This window comes from Orbicella faveolata, unplaced genomic scaffold (genome assembly GCF_042242905.1).
Source record: "Orbicella faveolata isolate gen_17 unplaced genomic scaffold, um_ofav_v1 contig_24, whole genome shotgun sequence".
Taxonomy (NCBI): Eukaryota; Metazoa; Cnidaria; class Anthozoa; order Scleractinia; family Merulinidae; genus Orbicella; species Orbicella faveolata.
In genome coordinates, this window is record NW_028301552.1 from 20,615,869 (window position 1) to 20,633,835 (window position 17,967).

Below are 17,967 nucleotides of genomic sequence, written 5' to 3' on the forward strand. Positions count from 1 at the left end.
TTTCATCTTTTCGTTTGGTATAAAAGGCCACCATTACTTTCTTTGTGGATGGACGGGTTATTTACGTATCACTTGTTAGTATGGTGCGAAAACAAGAAGAGAACAAAAACCTGTTAAAACACGTTGCTACGAGACAGGAGCTGCATATATCCTGGTCACAGTGTTTTGCTTTCTTCTTGTTTTATTTGTTTGTTTTTTTTTCGTTTTTTGTTTTTTGTTTTCACCGAAAAAGCTGACCCACATTTGACTGAGAAATAAAAAGAAGAGAGAAAACCGATCTGAAACCAGGGTGAGTTTCAAAAGAGGTATCATTTAAAGGAGCTACGTCACGGTTCGCGCATCTTGAAAAGTTTAGCCTAAATTTTTCAAGTGCGTCGTTTTGTCGTGTAAATCTTCTCCATCCGTAACCATCCTTGTTCATTTATATGGTTTATTACGATCACTGGTGTGTTTTTCTATCTTAGTAAACCGCTACTTTCAGGCTTCCCTCAATTTAAAGGTGATTTTGTACGTGGTCAAAAAAGCTCAAAAAACCTTGACTGAGCTCCTTTAAATAAGTCATACTTGCAACTCAGGTGTTACTGAAATAAGTGGCAATAATTTTAGAGCAACTCTGTACTATACACTCCATGCGGTGAAGGAAGAACGAGAGGTATCAGACGTTTTATGATTGAATTTGTCGAAATGTGGGAACGTACTTATTCTGATAATCCTAATTTCGGTTATAATACCGCCGGTGAATCGGGAACCCGGGACCGGGATGTTTTTAAAGCCGGTTAACGTTAACTCAGGATAAAAAGTTAGCCGAAGTATCCATTTTTCTTGTGTAAAAGTGTTTTTCATTGCTTATGTTCTGTGCAGTTTGAGAGTTTGAAACTCAAACCTGAAGGACAAGCAATATAAACAGAAAACCTCACGGAAAAACTGCAAAACTGAAATCAAAATTCTCGCTAAGCCTGGGTTAGCTTAATCGGGCTTTGAACAACCCGGTCCAGGGGCCCGTTTTTCGAACGTCCCGAAAAGCCGTAGCAAAATCTAACGTGACCTTATGACTTCAGAGCTGTTTTATAGATGGTTTTCACTGTCACGCAACGAAAAAATAAATCGAAAACTATTCAGTGGATAAGGTCAAGAAATTTTGATATTATAGGAGACAGGTAAAGGAGAAACTTCTCCAATTTTTGGGTCTCTGCGTTTTCCCAAACTTCAGATATTCGTCGAAATGTTTTGCGCAAATTTACAGAGCCCAGTATGGAGCCGCCATGTTGGTGTAGCTCTGTGTTCCACCAACATGGCGGCCGGAAAATAGTGCAAACATCTGGAACTTACTTTGGCTATCTAGGTGACTGATTATCTGAACTGAACCAACAAACATTTACACAAGCACTTTTCCTAACACTTTAACTCCTAAAAAGGCTAAAAATCATTAGATAAGTGTATATTTCTCCACAAACGCGATCGGAGTGGTATGTCACGCACCGACATAACTCTGAACTTCAAACGGCACTGGTTTCTAAACCAAGCACACTATTGAGCTTAAAAGTTGTAAACAGATTTAAGTTTAGATCCCCTTATGCCTCATGAGGATAAAAATTTTCGTGGCTCTTTAGTTTTGGATTTTGGAATTTGATGACGTCACGTGAAAACGATCTATACCCATGTTATTAATATAAACAGAGGTTCTCTTCATACAAGAAGTTTCAGGCGTATACACCCCTCTGTCTTTAAATACCGATAGACCAAATAAAAATGGCTTTGAGGGCCCGAAAAGTTTCCGGGGCTTTCGAGGAACGGGCCACAGATGTCAAGGTAAGAGGGAAATCTGGGTTCGAAATTACCTTTCTACCTGCGAGAAACTGGGACTGGCCAAATCCAAGATGGCCTCCGTGGAAGAGATTCGGACAAGAATTAGTCTTCGAGAACATGATGTGATTAATGTGAGTTGAACATCTGTTCAACACATTAATAATTGAGTATAACATATCTAATACAGTATCTGACAAGATTCGTTTCTTTTTCAGACGCAGAGCACAGATTTCCCCGGAAATTACACTGGTTATGACGACACGTGGAGCCAAGAAAAATTCGAAGAAGTAGGTGAACTCGCACAAGAAATTCGTTCTTGCCAGCTCAGAACTGGACGTTTAGTTTCTTTATTGCGATGCGTGTTTTTAACAGATTTTGTTTTTTTTTTGTTTCGTCCTGTTGCATTGCAGAAATTTCGAATTGACATAGTCCACATGGGTAAGACAGAAATGGAGTTTGACATGGTTGGTGTAGACGCTTCCATTGCCAATGCATTGAGGAGGATTTTGTTGGCAGAGGTAGGTTTCTGTTTTGTAGTGTGTTCTGGTTTGTTTTAAAGTGATAATACTGGAGATACTGCAGATTCATGTGGCTGGGAAGATATCTGGGAACAATACAACTGACAACTGAACAGGGTTAGTAAGATTTCTGGAGGTGGGGGTGGTGGTGGGGAAGGCGCCTGGAGGGCAGATCCTCCCAAAATGTGAGCTTAATTTTTTGATGCCTGGCTGGAACTCATTTGTGTTATTGTTGAGTTCCTACTGTTTCAAATTGCTTACATGTAGTTCTTAAACAATTTTGGTTAGCCATTCAGTACAATGTGGCTGCCCAATATTCTACAAATGCTGTTGCCTAGGACATCAAGAGGCTGTTTTAATATGAAATAATAGTTTTATTACTGACACAAGTTACTATACTTCAATGCAGGTTCCAACAATGGCAATTGAGAAGGTTTTCATTTACAACAACACCTCTATCATTCAGGATGAGGTCAGTTGAGCATACATAAATTACATCTACACAATTTTACTTTTCCCATCCTAGATCTGCAATTCAGTCCAATTTATGGGCGGCATGGCAGAGTGGTTGGGGTGCCGGACTTGAAATGTGGAGGTCATCAGTTCAAGTCCTGCTGAGTTCAAGTCCTGCTCTGACCACTTAGCTGGAGTTGTTTCTTGGCAGACTTCGGTCATGCATGTGAACGACCAACTGTTTCATTTGAAATATTTTTTTTCTTATAGTCAGTGCTTTCAGTAAGACCCGGCTCCCACTGGAGCTCCAGTGGGTACTCTCTTGTGAATCGCTGGCTCTATTCCTGCATTAATGTGCTTATGGAGTCGTCAAATGAAAAGGAACTAGCAATTCACCCTATTAAATGGTTAGTTATTATTAGAAAGCTAATAAAAACATTAAAAAAAAACCAACCAAATAGTTAATTTATACACTACCCTGTGATTTTACCGCTTTAAAAGCCAGAAGTATTCATTTTTCATTTGCGTATTAAACATTGTCGTAAACATCATCGTCACTAAAGGTCATACTCCAGCGCACGGTACGTAATGTACCTTGTGTTTTAAGAAGCCTCATTTTCATGCATCGTCAGGTCCATGAGAAAGCGGCAGCAGTCCATGCTGTGTTTCTGTCTGCTTCTAGTTCAGCTTCACAAAGCTCACAAACGTAATCAGATAAGTCTTTAATATGGTGTAAGAAGTTAACATCAAGCCAAGTGTCATATATCATGAATGACTTTGGTTTTTAAAAGGTCTTGACTTCAGTATGTAACTTATTATGAACAGTTCGCTTTTGTGTTCGGCCCTGCTATTTAGTATCGATGTTTGCATCTTGAACAATACATTACGAAATACTAAATCTCAAAAAATACTTTTTTCTGATAAAAATAATGAATGCTTGGGTGTTAATATTTTGTGTCAAATCACTGGAAATTGTGTTTCCTAGCTTTCCGATTTCAAACATTTTCTGGCGGGGCATGCCCCAATACCCCCCTAAAGGACAGGGGTCCTTCGGCCCCTTTTATCAGCTCCGGCGGATGCTAACAAAAGGGAGACACCTACTTCAAATCTTACTGAAAGCACTGATAGTTTACATTTTGTAAGTGGTATGCCTGAGAACTGTAACTACATTGGTGGTGTAACTAAGCACATTGACCACTATACATACCTCCAACCCCCAGAGTACAAAAACCTGGAGCCAATCCAAAATGCATGCTGGCCATCTTCACTTCAACTGATATTTAAACAGCCTGCGAAAACCGCGCCAATTTTGTACCATGTGTTAATATGCAATTTGATTGGTTGATTTCTGACCAATTAGGTTACTTGTTAAATATATATCAATTTGATTGCTCTGTTTTACGTTTTCCGATTGAGAGCAGCTCAAATAAGAGCAACAAATTCCCCTCTTGTTTTATTTTCCTTTTTGAAATCTCGAAAATAATGAAATTAATGAAAAAAAAAAAATTAAAAAGGGTCAAGGTAGGTAGTTCCCGGGAGATCTGATGCTCTAACCAGGAGACTGGGAGATTTGATGAAAAACTTGGAGACACCCAGGAAAACCGGGAGAGTTGGCCGGTCTGACTATAAGCATTCAACATCAACATGTGCATACATGCACATCATGTACAATTTGTCTCTTCACAGTCATAATCAGTCAGACACTATATCCTTTTGACTGAGTTGGATCGCTGGTTGGGAAAATACTTGGGTCAAGGTCATGGTGTATAGATTTAGAACAGTGGTGCTTGTCGAGAAAGCCAAGAGCCCTTTTTTCCTCTATATTCCAACCTAACTTGGTCAAGGAATATTTCATCATATCACTGTTATTGAGCTTGGTTTTATCAGAAAATGGTGAAAGTTTTCCAGTTGGTAAATAGTAAATGTTCTGAAATGTGGATTGTTGCAATAAATAAATTATTAACTTGTACTTGCTGGCTGGCTCGGATATCACATGCGTGTATGTGGTAAACAAATACATGTACATAGGTGTACTGGTCATGAAATTATATGTTTGTCCTTGTGCAGACAAACTTATAAGAGCATTGAAGCAAAAATAATCAAGGAACATGTTAAAAAGTTGTGATTTCCTGAAGCTCCTAAAATGGTGTTACGGGTGTACATGTAAGAATACAAAAAGACAAAATTTTACTTCTCAATATAATATGGAAAGAATGCTTTTTCAATCATTTCTTAAATTATAATAATATTATTTGTAAGTGAACAATGGCATACAGTATGTAAGCTAGTCTTTAATCTGTAAATCAGTGAAACACCTTTTTTTCTCTCCTTTCTCTAGGTATTGGCTCACAGGCTTGGACTAATCCCAATCTATGCAGACCCCAGGGAATTTGATTTCAAGTCAGATGGTAAGAAGTAAACATTTCTGGCCCGGAATTAATATAATCTTCAAACCTATACTTCATACCATCCTGTAAAATATGTGGTATGCGAGTCCAAGCCCTGGGATAATTTCCAACTGCCCATTATAATAATTATAAGCAAACGTTTTGTAATGGACAAGCTAGTGAAAATTATCATTAAAGGTGAACAATGTTTCAGAGTCGTCATGACATCATTTTCAAGGTCAAAAAGATAAACAAACTGTCAGATTGCTTGCTTGCTTAAGCTCTTTGATTCCCTGAGGAACATAGGGCGGCAACAACACTCCTCCAACGCACTGGGTTCGGTGAGGTCCTCCTCAGCTGTGCCCATGTCGTTCCGATGGCCTTCACCTCTGCGTCAGTGCTCCTGTTTCGGTCTTCCTACTTTTCACTTTCAGTGTGGATTCCAGTTAAGGGCTTGCTTGGTGACGTTTGAGGGGGACTTCCTGAGTGTGTGGCCAATCCACCCCCATTTCCTTTTTCTGATCTCCACTTCCATGGGGCTTTGACCAGTCTTGTCCCAGAGGTCAGCGTTGGAAATGACGTCTGGCCATCTGATGTTGATGATTTTTCTGAGGCATCTGTTGATAAAGGTCTGCAGCTTGTGGGTGTTTGACTTGGTAGTTCTCCATGTTTTGGAGTCATACAGTAGGACAGACTTGACGCTGGTGTTGAAGATTCTGATCTTGTTGTGGAGCGAGAGGGCTGGAGAGTTCCAAATGGGGCAGAGGGTGTTGAATGCATGTCTGGCCTTGTTGATCCGGCTCTTGATGTCTTCGTCTGTTCCTCCATCTTTGTTGACGATGCTGCCCAGGTAGACAAACTTCTCCACCTCGTTCAGGTCTTCGTTGTGGAGTGTGATGGGGTCTTGCTTCTTGTTGTTTATTCGTATCACCTCCGTCTTCTTTGTGTTGATATTGTGGCCCATCTTCACAGCTTCTTCGGCGAGGCGGGACAGCTTCTCCTGTGGGTCCTGGTGTCTGTGTGGGAGGAGGGTAATGTCGTCAGCGAAGTCCAGGTCCTCCAGCTGTTTGGTGAAAATCCACTGGATGCCGGTCTTTTTGTCTGATGTTGCCTGCCTCATAATCCAGTCGAATACCAAAAGGAAGATGGTTGGCGATAGTAAGCAGCCTTGACGAACACCGGTCTGTACCTGGAATGTGTCCATCAACTTCCCATCGTGTATGACTTGGCAGCTGGAGATGTCGTACAGTTGCTGTATGATGGAAATGAACTTGGGGGGGAAGCCGTAGTGTTGCATGAGTCTCTAGATGATGCCTCGATCGACACTGTCGAATACCTTTTGGAAGTCGATGAATACTGAGTACAGTGGGGTCTGCCATTCCAGCGACTGCTTGATGATACTTCGCAGTGTGGCAATGTGGTCTGTGCAGGATCTGTCTTGGCGAAAACCTGCCAGCTCCTCTCGTAGAGTTTCGTCCAGGGCCTTCTTGAGTCTCTCCAGGATGATTCTTGTCAGGATCTTGCTTGGGATGGACAGCAGCATGATTCCCCGCCAGTTGTTGCATGATGACAGGTCCCCTTTCTTTGGCAGTTTCACCAGGTACCCTTTCTTCCATTCCTCCGGGATCTGCTTGTTCTCCCAGATCTTCATCAGGAGTGGATGGAGCATCTCTGTGGAGGTCTGGACGTCTGCCTTTAGTGCTTCTGGTGGAATGCCGTCTGGGCCTGCTGCCTTGCCTGACTTCAAGGACTTGATGGCTTTGCTAACCTCGGCCTTGATTGGTGGATTGATGCTCACCTCTAGCTGGTTTGCTGCTGGTGGGATGTCAGGTGGGACTTGAGGTGGTGGTCTGTTGAGAATCTCTTGGAAGTGTTCTCCCCATCTTGCTCTCTCTTTGACTTCATCTGTGATGGTCTCGCCGTTCTTGTCTTTCACTGGTCTTGAGCGGGCCTTGTTCTTCCCTGACAGTGCTCTTCTGATCTCATACAGCATCTTCATGTCTCTTTTGCCAGCTGCTGTTTCTGCTTCTTCTGTGAGATTGTGTATGAAGCTCCTCTTGTCTGCTCTGGTGCTTTTCTTGACCTGTCGGTTCAACTCCCAGTACTGGGCCCGTAGATTTTGCTTCTGTTGCAGGTCTTGGGTGTGATTGATGCCGTTCTTCAGCTGTTTCCTCTTGTTGATGAGGGTCCAGGTATTGGCTGACAGCCACTCTTTGTGTTATCTAGTTTTCTTCCCCAGGACCTCGTTACATGTGGCCTTCCAGGTGTCCCTCAGGCCACGCCATTTCTCCTCTACTGATTCTTCTGGTTGGTGGGCGAGTGCACTGAACCGGTTTCTCAGTTCACATTGGTAGATCTCAGCCTTTGTTTTGTCTTTCAAGCTGTGTACGTTGTATTTGTGGGATGGCCTGTCTACTTGGTCTCTGTAGACTTTCAGCTCGACTTTCAGGTCTGCCACCACCAGGTGATGGTCCGAGGCTGCGTCTGCCCCTCGTTTGACTCTGACATCCAGCAAGCTTCTCCTCCACTTTCTTCCGATGGTGACGTGATTGATTTGGTTCACAGTCCTCCCATCTGGTGATGTCCTTGTGGTCTTGTGGATCTGCTTATGCTGGAACACGGTGCCTCCAATGACCAGGTCGTTGAAGGTGCAGAACTCAGTGAGTAGCTCTCCATTCTTGTTCTGGATGCCAACTCCATGTTTTCCCATGACGAGTTCTCTGTTGGTGTTGTCTGCCCCCACTTTTGCGCTGAGGTCACCCATTAGGATCTTCAGGTCTCTTCTTGGCAGCTTATCCATCACTGCCTGGAGCTGTTCATAGAATGCCTCCTTTTCTTCGGTCTCTGCTGCGTTGGTGGGTGAATAGCTCTGGATGACAGTGAATTTCCTCCCCTTGGAGTTGAACCTTGCCGTCAGGAGCCTCAGTGATACTGGCTCCCAGGAGAGTAGTGCCTGTGCTGCCTCAGGTGTCAGAAGCAGGAGTACTCCATGAACGTGTGGGTGTCTTTCCCCATGTCTGGAGTAGATGATAGTGTCACCACTCGTCAGTCGCGTTCATCCAGTGCCGTTCCAGCGTGTTTCACACAGCCCTAGCATCTTGAGGTTGTAGTGATAAGTAAGTAAGTAAGTAACTTTATTTAATGAGGGTAAAAACACTTTACAGTCATTGACTGATAAACTCGTGGCCCTCCCGATGCATTTTCCTGCTCACTTGTGCAGATTTCCCTACCTCATATGGGGATTCGGATGTTCCAGGTCCCTATTCTGATCTTGCTTTTGGCTAACAGAAGAGTTGTCTGCACATTGGCTTCCCGAAGGCTTTCACCAGCCCGCATCATAGGCTCTACTGGAGAGGACTCGTCCAGAACCAAGTTGTTTTCTGGATTTGTTGTTGCGGTTTCTGCAACAGGTCTGTTTTTTATTCCAGGGCTGGGTTGTTAGCCCAGTGCCCAACCCCTGAACCTGGAGGGCCGGTTGGTTTGGTTTCTGATTTTTCCTTCTCGTAGATGGATTGCCGACCAAGGCTAACGAGCTCCATCCACACGTGGTTTAGAATCAGAGTTCTCCTTCTTCTAGATGGACTGCCTACCAAGGCTATCGAGCTCCATCTACCCAGGTTTTGAGATCAGAGTAGTCCTTCTCCTAGGCTATGTCGGTCCGCAGCACCCTATTCCGTATTATTCAGGTGCAACCCCCCAAAGGGAGGGCTCCCCTATCCGCCACCCGGGGGACGCACCCCCATGCCGTATAGCCCTAGATTGATTAATTATTTAATATGTTTTATCTTTTCCTGGCAGTTTATTTCTTATCTTTTTTAACTTGAAAATGGTGTCATGACAAGTCTGAAATGTATTTCACTTTTATTGTCAATTTCTACTTGCTTGGTCATTATAATGGCAAAGGGTATCATTTTTCATCATCCCACCTCCCCAATAAGGAAAGCTAGTGCTAGATGAAGACTGTCACAGTTTATCCCCAATTATCTTTGTCAGTAGGTGTAGACGCTTTTTCAGATACATATCTGTTATACGCCAGAATGGAAGGCAGTGTTGTGAGAATAACAGTAAAAGACAATGAAAGTAATACTGATATTTGCAGCTATTTGTTTATTAACGCATTTAACATTTATTTACTTATTTATTATTCTACCAAAGGTGATGAAGAGTCAAAGGACAATACAACTCTACAGTTTGATCTTAAAGTCAAGTGCATCAAGAACAAGAATGCGCCAAAGAATGCCACCGATCCTGATGAATTATTTATTAACTCTAAAGGTATGTTACATGCAGTTGTAGGGAGGATGCATATTTGGTCGGTAAGTTGGGTTGTACCTATAATATGCAAGTCTTTTATTGCTCACTGTTAATTTGTGTAATTGTAGTTTAAACATTACTAGTTTAGTTAAATTAAAATAAGTTTGTTTTTCAGTTACCACAGATCACTTGAAGTGGGTGCCAGTTGGAAATCAGGCCAGAAAGGTAATATAATAGACCATTTTACAGTTGTCTGCTAAGTGACCTGGCCTCTGGATGGCAGTGAAGCTGCAGGAGACCTTGTTCTGATACAAACCTCGCTTCTTTTGTTGTGTAAATCAAGTTGTTCTTTTGCTAACTAGCTAGTTGGCATTTAAACAAACGAGAAAAGCAGAGAGGTCTGTATCAAAGCAAGGTCACCTCCAGCCTCGCTTGCATTCATAGGCCAGGTATCTAAGCACACAACTGTAAAATGGCCTGTTGGAGATGACAACATCTCATTTGATCTGAGATGTTGATCTCATTTGCGGTGTATTCATCTCATAGTCGTCTTGTTTCATTTGTTCGCAGTACAGTTCACAAGATATTAGACCAGTGCACAATGATATACTGATAGCAAAGTTGAGACCAGGACAGGTATGTTGCCATGGCACGGTGGAGTGATTGACACCACCACAAAGCCAGTCATTAACTAAGGAGTACATTCTCATCTGCAGAAGCCGTGATATTTTTGGTCAGCACCAAGGATCTCAACATCTGGGTTGGACCAGAACTGAGCGATTCTTGGACTTACATGTATCATCAAACTTGACAAATGGGTGTGATACAAATCGAATATGCTGAGCACGCACAGAAAATCCGTCTAGCTATAGCTAGAGGTCGCCATTCTGAGTGCTGATCAAAAGGATCATAGCCTCTGGGGACAATTTGTCTGCCACATTGCAGAAAGCTGAGAAAATCGATTGCACAGCTACCTGGAAAATAAGAAGATTGTCCACTTTACGGAAAACTCATTCCTTGATTTTTCATTGCGGTTCCAGTCAAACAGGGGACGTATTGCACACTTAGTTTTCTTACAATTCATTTCTCTATTTTTGTTACTTTGCTGTGGGTGAATGAGGCTGTAAAGACCGCCTAGGACAACGAACATTGGAGGGACCTCTTGGGGGCCTTATGCGCACATGCTGCGAAGAGGCCTAAAGAAGGAAGGCTATTAGCGAGTAATAGTTCCACTTACGAAAGGCTAATAGTTTATTTACTCCATCAAAACCTCCCGTTGAATAAGTGGCTCTCTGTTGAATCCAGAGTAGTGTTTATGGCTTGCACATCACATTAATATGACTAAGTTTCTGATAACCTCTCCCTGCACACCTGGTGTTGCAGCCGCATTTAATTGTTATTTTTTCCGTTTGTGCGTGCATTCTTTCGTGATCATCGCATTCTTTTCGTTTATCTCGCTTTCACGTTATCGATGTTCTGTTAGATTTTTTCGCATAATTTTGCTTTGTTTCAGTCCCCTTTTGTATGCGTCTTTCTAGTTTATTTGTGCATTTTCTTCGCGACGCTACCGTCATCTCGTCTCGTTTACCGCCCTGCCGTTTTCCTTTTTTTACGTGTACCTTAGCTTCCTAGTCATACAACGTTTGTAAGTATCGTCTACCTTCGGCTCGTTATTTCTGTTTCTTTTATTGTATTCGTCTATAACTTGTAATTTATTTTGTTTGTAGCAACCGCGTGTTGGACGTTGACTACAATACCTGGGTATAAACTTTCTTCAGTCGTTATGTTTGGTTTTCCAGGAATTGGATCTCAAGATGCATGCTGTCAAAGGAATCGGAAAGGACCATGCAAAGTTCTCTCCTGTTGGTATGTTAATGTAGCTGTTTCTGCTCAAGTGAGAAACGTGTGTAGCCTTGCACGCAAGTCAGAATGCATATGATATTTGTGTCCAGATTTTCGGTCTTTGTCTTTGTTGTGTTTGGTCTTGTTTTTGTAGCCAGTACATGAGACAGTCTATAGAGAGTGTAAGAATAACGTTCACGCAAACGGCAAACGAATAAAACAGCCTCTAATTTTGTCTTCGTTTTCTAAGCCTTTAATAACTACGAACACACAAATTGAAGAAAATCTCCTGTTGACAACAAATATACACGTTTTCGCCTTATTTTAAAAACGGTTATAAAAAGAAGGGCTTCATCCTTGACCTCTCTTAAGACTCGCACAGTTCGACGTATGGTTTATTAGAGAGAGCTTATTTCCAATTTGGTCTACATGTATTTCGAACTTGGCTCGAGATTGAACTGAAACAAAGAGCATGTTACTGGCGTAAAAACGGCCATGATATATAACGGAGTGTTAAACAATGTATGTTTTTTCTTCTCTCCACAGCCACAGCATCGTACAGACTTCTTCCAGAAATAACAATTACAAAACCATGCGAAGATGAGCTGGCTGATAAGTTGGCAGAATGTTTCTCAGAAGGTGTAATAAAGGTGGAGAATAAAAACGGTATGTCACATGCATACGTCATAAAAATAATACTTCATACGCATAGCGATTGCTGTGCTGCACTCGTAATAAAACACTTCACATAGAATGTGCGTTCTGATTGGTTGGATATCACCTGTCCTGAAAGTGGTTGGATAGTAATGCTAGTGGTTGGATAACAATGAACGTCATGTTTCTCGTTTTAAGAACTGCTCAAATGTTTACTTCGTGTTTAGCGAGCCATAAATGCGCACAAGCTGGAAGCTGGAAGTGCTCGGTGGAAAGTAGGAGATTTCCCAAAGGTGTTGCTTCAAATTCACTAAATGATGTTTCAGGTTGCGTGGGTTCTCATGTTCTCTCTATCCCATCCAGGGAACGAAGTCAGGTCACAGTGAGGGGGGTAGGCGGGAAGAGGGAGGCAGGGAGAAGTTCTTCAAAAGCTGTTTTTTCTGCATCGAGCTAAATTTTGTTTCCAAGAGCCGTGGCGTTCTAAATGTCTGAATCCTCTTTTCCGTCTCGGATTCGCACAAGCTTCGCACAAGGGATCTGTTTAGTGAAGTATATATGAAATAATTCATATTTGAACTGCGGTAGTAGATGAAAGTGAAGTATGATCATCGCAGTAAATTTTCCAATTTAAGCAACTGGAAAGAAGAAGCCTGAAAAAAAAAATCAGGGCTTCAACAGGATTCGAACCCGTGACCTCCGCGATACCGGTGCGATGCTCTACCAACTGAGCTATGAAGCCACACATTGGGAGCGAGGTCAATTAATTGAGTTCATATCTTCCCGTGAGTGAAATGATGTGAAGTATATATGAAATAATTCATATTTGAACTGCGGTAGTAGATGAAAGTGAAGTATGATCATCGCAGTAAATTTTCCAATTTAAGCAACTGGAAAGAAGAAGCATGAAAAAAATCAGGGCTTCAACGGGATTCGAACCCGTGGCCTCCGCGATACCGGTGCGATACTCTACCAACTGAGCTATGAAGCCACACATTGGGAGCGAGGTCAATTAATTGAGTTCATATCTTCCCGTGAGTGAAATGATGTGAAGTATATATGAAATAATTCATATTTGAACTGCGGTAGTAGATGAAAGTGAAGTATGATCATCGCAGTAAATTTTCCAATTTAAGCAACTGGAAAGAAGAAGCCTGAAAAAAAAAATCAGGGCTTCAACGGGATTCGAACCCGTGACCTCCGCGATACCGGTGCGATGCTCTACCAACTGAGCTATGAAGCCACACATTGGGAGCGAGGTCAATTAATTGAGTTCATATCTTCCCGTGAGTGAAATGATGTGAAGTATATATGAAATAATTCAAGTATATATGAAATAATTCAATTCAGTTGGTAGAGCATCGCACCGGTATCGCGGAGGTCACGGGTTCGAATCCCGTTGAAGCCCTGATTTTTTTTTTCAGGCTTCTTCTTTCCAGTTGCTTAAATTGGAAAATTTACTGCGATGATCATACTTCACTTTCATCTACTACCGCAGTTCAAATATGAATTATTTCATATATACTTCACATCATTTCACTCACGGGAAGATATGAACTCAATTAATTGACCTCGCTCCCAATGTGTGGCTTCATAGCTCAGTTGGTAGAGCATCGCACCGGTATCGCGGAGGTCACGGGTTCGAATCCCGTTGAAGCCCTGATTTTTTTCATGCTTCTTCTTTCCAGTTGCTTAAATTGGAAAGGATCCGTTTAGTGTTAGCTTGCCTTGAATGCAGTCTGCTCTTCCTTTATTGCCTAATCAAATCCATCAGAAAATTGGGAAGTTATTCAATATTTTTAAGATAAACCCAAAAGTGCTAACCTGCAAACGAGAGACGGCAAAGGTGGTGTTTTTTTTGCCTTTTTGGCGGTGAAAATTTATAAAGCGTAAGTGAATTCGTAAAGGTTGTGAACTCCAGAAACACACACCCTGCAGAGTTAGGAATTATCGAATGAACACGGCGCATGCATCACTCGATTTAAGAGTGATAATATTGACCAAGTTTAAATTGAGGACAAGACTGTGTTGTCAGAGTAGCACAAGAGAAAACTCTAGAATTATATTAGCTTCATTTTTTTTACAATAATTCTTGGTGCTCTTTATAGGAGTGAAGAGAGCTGTCGTTGCCAACCCTAGACGAGATACCTGTAGTAGAGAGGTCTTTAGACACGAGGTAGGCTTTGTGATAACAGGTATTTTCTATCAATTGGTTGACGGTTGAAACAATGGAGCATTACAATCTGGTAGCTGTTATTGGTTGAAGAAAATTCATGCCAAGTTTCCTGACCAATTAGAAAAAGCATGCTTGTTCTCGACCAATCTGTTTTTCCCCAGCTTACGCGCGTTGCGTCACAGGTCGGCCAAGCTAATTGCGTGAGCAAATGCATGTAGATGATTTTGGAGGAAACGATTGTGCCCACGTTTTTGGATAAAGCTGAGTGAACCATTTAACAGTGCCTTAATACATGCAAATAGGGCAATATTTTAATGTATTGACATTTCACGTGGCTCCTTGGGAGAACACAAGGAAAGCAATCAACTCGAGGTTGTAGGATTCCTTTGTGTCGTTCGGTTCCCCCAAGCTTCGGAAGGAAGTTGGAATTTCAATATATTGAAATTGGCCCTTGAAGGATTTCGAACTATGCTAAAGACCCTTATCTTACTTCACAAAATAAACATGGATAAAATAAGTTTAATGTTTACTTAGGATTTGAAGAATCGAGTGAAGCTGTCGCGGATAAGAGACCACTTTATTTGTAAGTTAACTTGAGATGTTAATTGTTTTTCTTATTGTGTAGTTTTGATATTTCACCTCCATGCTGAACTCCTCCATAAGAAATTTTAAACGACATGAAAATTAGGATACTACATACCGGGCGCTTTCCATTCGACAAAAATTCCCCAATTTTCGAAACTGGGGCAAATGGCGCGGAAATTTCCCTGGAAATGTTCCCGGAAAATCCTAAAATCTCTAAATTTTCGAAATGCGAGCCATTCAAGTCAATATTTCAGAAATTCCGGGTTAAAAATCAAATGGAGCAGAAATTCCCAGTAAGAAATTTCCGAAACTTTGGGTAAAGCTTCCGTGGCTGTCCTCTTTTCCGACAACTGTGAAAAATACTGTTCCATTCACCACTGGATTTTTTGGTTCAATAGAAAGCGCCGGCGTACTGATTCTGCTAGCTCGATGTTCCTGTATTCCCCTACGCCCGATCTATTCCCCTATCTTTTATACGTAAGTTGCACGGTTAATATGAACTTACATTTCAGTTTTGTTTTCACTTTAGTTTCAGTAGAATCAACCGGCGCTTTGTCCTCCGATACACTGGTTTGTGAGTCCATTAAAGTCTTACTCGGAAAATGCAGACATTTCCTCTCTGAACTAGACAGCCATTGCTTGGATACTTGAATTCGGTTGTTTTCTTTTCACAGCGAAGAACAAGAACGAAAACAATCTCTCAGAGGTATGCCTTGGCTTCCGATGCTTGAGGGAAAGGACAGTCAATATCAGTTCTGTATTTACTGAAACACCTATCGTGTCTTAAGTCGTGCGCGATTTAAAAAGGCCATTTAACGATAACTCACTTGCTCCACAAATGAACATTTCCAACGTGGATTCGTTCGACCATTCGCGCTCATCGTACGTCTTACAGAAAATAGCCAATCTGAATCGAAGTCGAGAGGAACTTTTGCCACAATACCTCGCGCGACGAATTCAATGGTGGCCTCTCGCCAAAAGCAGCTAATATTGCTTTGGTTATGTGAAACTTTGCAAACTTGTGTAGACGATAGTAAGGAGTATACATGTAGTTCTCAGGGTATGAATACGAAAATGAGATTTATATTGGTAAATTAAAGTACTACTCCCAGTAGCTCATTATCCGAAACGAGCGATGACCTGGCGTACTCTGACCTAGCGCAATTCTGCCCCCTGTCCCCTGTTCCCCCCCCCCCCCCCCAATCCCTCAATTCTGGCCCTTTTCGAACTTGGAAGTATTCAACTTTTACAAACGCCCGTCTCCGTCGAATTTGCGAAAATTAGTATTTGCTGTACACGTCCCCCGCTCTTACAGTCTAATTTGATACATATCTGGTGATATTTTAGTTTTTGAAAAAATACTCCTGTCCGTTTTTTTTTTTTTTTTTTTTTTTTTTTCGTCAATACAGATATTCGGTTGTAAGAGTTATGATTAATAGCGTGCCGTCAACTAAACAGTGCTGGCATGTTGGTGTGAACACATAACATGAAATCACTTGACTGCATTCACTAGTGGAAGCAGTTGGAGATAGACGATTTTCTTCATTCAGTCCAGATTATCGGTTTCTATGGTTAATTTCTTGCAGGTTTTCCTCGGGTATGGTAGTATGAAGGGCTCTCGTCCCGTCACGTCCCTAGGTATTTCTAACGCATCGTTACCGTATGTTTCCTTTAAAATCCCACTCCAGTTCTTTGGAACTGGAAATACAAAACCCTCGAACTCCATTTCTCCCAATGGAAACACGTCGTTTGTTTCCTTTTCGCTCACGAACAAGTCTATCATAAGACCGTCGTGCCACTCACAGTCGTACAATAGACAGTAACCATAGCAACTGGCTCTGTCCCTCAAGCGGTGGTTAAGTGGGCTTGTGTAATAACCTATTTCGTGGTGAAACGGGAGGACGAGATCTTCGGGTTTGGCCAATTTTAAATAAACGTCTGTCTCAGAATTCTGAAAAAAGATGTCGTTCGGAAGTTCTTTGCTTCCGACTTTGTAAAACTTGATGTAATCCTGCAGAGGCATTTCTATGTCGACATCGTGGTCCCAGGGAATGAAACCTTTGTGTCTTGCAGCGCCTAAGAGCGTGCCGGAACTTAGCCAGTACCGTATGTTGTGTCTTGTGGCTATGAGATGGAAAATCTGCAACATCCGGGTCATCACAAGCTGGGACTGCCTCATTGACGTATCAGCCATGTGTCGAATGTCAGGACAATGGAACCCGCTGCTGTCGAGCTCGCACCTGCCTCCCAGGTCTGTGTACAGCTTCGGGCACATTTCTCCGATTTCGAGTTCCACGTTGCACGATGATCTTGGCAGGTGTTTGTTGACGGAATCCGATATCCTTAGATTAAAGTGCAAATTATCTCTTATAGTGAAGATGAGCAGGGAAGCAAAGCAAATGAATGAAGTAAGCTCCAATGCTCGGCGGAGCACCATGGGTACACAGTTTCCTCTCATCCTGACGAAAAGTAGCATTAAGGTTAGCGTAGTTGGAGCAAGACTGTTATTTGTGCTTGGAGTGCAATTATTTGAAGTTGTTTACATTTACTTTTATATTGTTCCCGAATAAACTGCGCAGGTTACTAGCCGCTCTCGCATTCATGAAAAATTTTGTAAGAAAACTGCAAGAAAACAAACAAAATGAAACAAAAACAAAAAGCGAAAAATCGTCTCTTCCACTCTTTCTCTCTATAAACTTGTCAAAATCTATATTTTGGTAGATTTTTTTTTTTGACACATGTAATTTCATATTTTGAAAATGATCTTATAGTCGTTGATAAGTAGTTATCTCGGTAAATGATCTCTTTGGTGTGAAGTCTTTGGGTGCGTTTCTTTAATCTCTCGGATCTTGGTGCGTCAAAGGAACCGAAGAATCCACTCCAGGCAAGGATTCTTCGGTTCCTTTGATGCACCATGATCCGATTGATCTTGCGTTAATCTGTTAAGTAAAGAAACGCAAAATCCGTTTACGGATTTAAGAATCCAATCTTGGATTTTCTTAAAGAAACGCACCTTTTATGAAATTTTCACCTAAAATCTCATGAGCGGCCTTCGTACTTCTCGTACACAGCAGTGACCACATGTACACTTGTGTACCTGTTTTTAATGAATTGATTATAGTCGCTGTTTCATGGAATTGATTATAGTATTTTTAATAAATTGATCAGTAGCAAATGACGTCAGCGGTAGCATAAACGATGTTCAGACAGTTGAAAGTGGTTCATAGCAACGAATACCCTCGGCCGAGTCATTACAAGAGGCTCTATTACAGAGAGTTGAACATTCTGCAAACCA

The 17,967-nt window shown here is 41.8% G+C and overlaps 3 protein-coding genes across 3 annotated transcripts; 1 reads left to right on the plus strand and 2 right to left on the minus strand.

Annotated features, from left to right (window-relative positions):
* Window positions 1–1,839: 1,839 nt before the first annotated feature.
* On the plus strand, window positions 1,840–15,801 carry LOC110047192 (DNA-directed RNA polymerases I and III subunit RPAC1-like). The gene is made up of 13 exons (XM_020752939.2): window positions 1,840–1,937; window positions 2,022–2,093; window positions 2,217–2,324; window positions 2,734–2,796; window positions 5,116–5,185; window positions 9,320–9,439; window positions 9,594–9,643; window positions 9,989–10,054; window positions 11,218–11,284; window positions 11,807–11,926; window positions 14,020–14,087; window positions 14,622–14,670; window positions 15,202–15,801. The coding sequence occupies exons 1-13, from the start codon at window positions 1,878–1,880 to the stop codon at window positions 15,321–15,323; spliced, it is 1,035 nt and encodes a 344-aa protein (XP_020608598.2). The 5' UTR covers window positions 1,840–1,877; the 3' UTR covers window positions 15,324–15,801.
* LOC149110835 (protein CFDP2-like) lies at window positions 7,383–7,964 on the minus strand. Its single transcript, XM_089291481.1, has one exon. It carries the CDS (start codon window positions 7,962–7,964, stop codon window positions 7,383–7,385), a length of 582 nt encoding a protein of 193 aa, XP_089147607.1.
* Window positions 15,802–16,076: 275 nt separating the features above from the next.
* LOC110047190 (uncharacterized) lies at window positions 16,077–17,348 on the minus strand. The gene has a single exon (XM_020752937.2). The coding sequence runs from the start codon at window positions 17,146–17,148 to the stop codon at window positions 16,219–16,221; it is 930 nt and encodes a 309-aa protein (XP_020608596.1). The 5' UTR covers window positions 17,149–17,348; the 3' UTR covers window positions 16,077–16,218.
* Between the last annotated feature and the right edge of the window lie 619 nt (window positions 17,349–17,967).

Bases quoted from the DNA above. Each gene is read 5' to 3' on its own strand.
- LOC110047192 (XM_020752939.2), top strand. From the start codon at position 1,878: ATGGCCTCCGTGGAAGAGATTCGGACAAGAATTAGTCTTCGAGAACAT. The intron at 9,644-9,988 runs GTAATATAATAG...ATTTGTTCGCAG, and splicing joins TTGGAAATCAGGCCAGAAAG to TACAGTTCACAAGATATTAG. The intron at 11,927-14,019 runs GTATGTCACATG...TGCTCTTTATAG, and splicing joins AAAGGTGGAGAATAAAAACG to GAGTGAAGAGAGCTGTCGTT.
- LOC149110835 (XM_089291481.1), bottom strand. From the start codon at position 7,964: ATGGATAAGCTGCCAAGAAGAGACCTGAAGATCCTAATGGGTGACCTC.
- LOC110047190 (XM_020752937.2), bottom strand. From the start codon at position 17,148: ATGCTACTTTTCGTCAGGATGAGAGGAAACTGTGTACCCATGGTGCTC.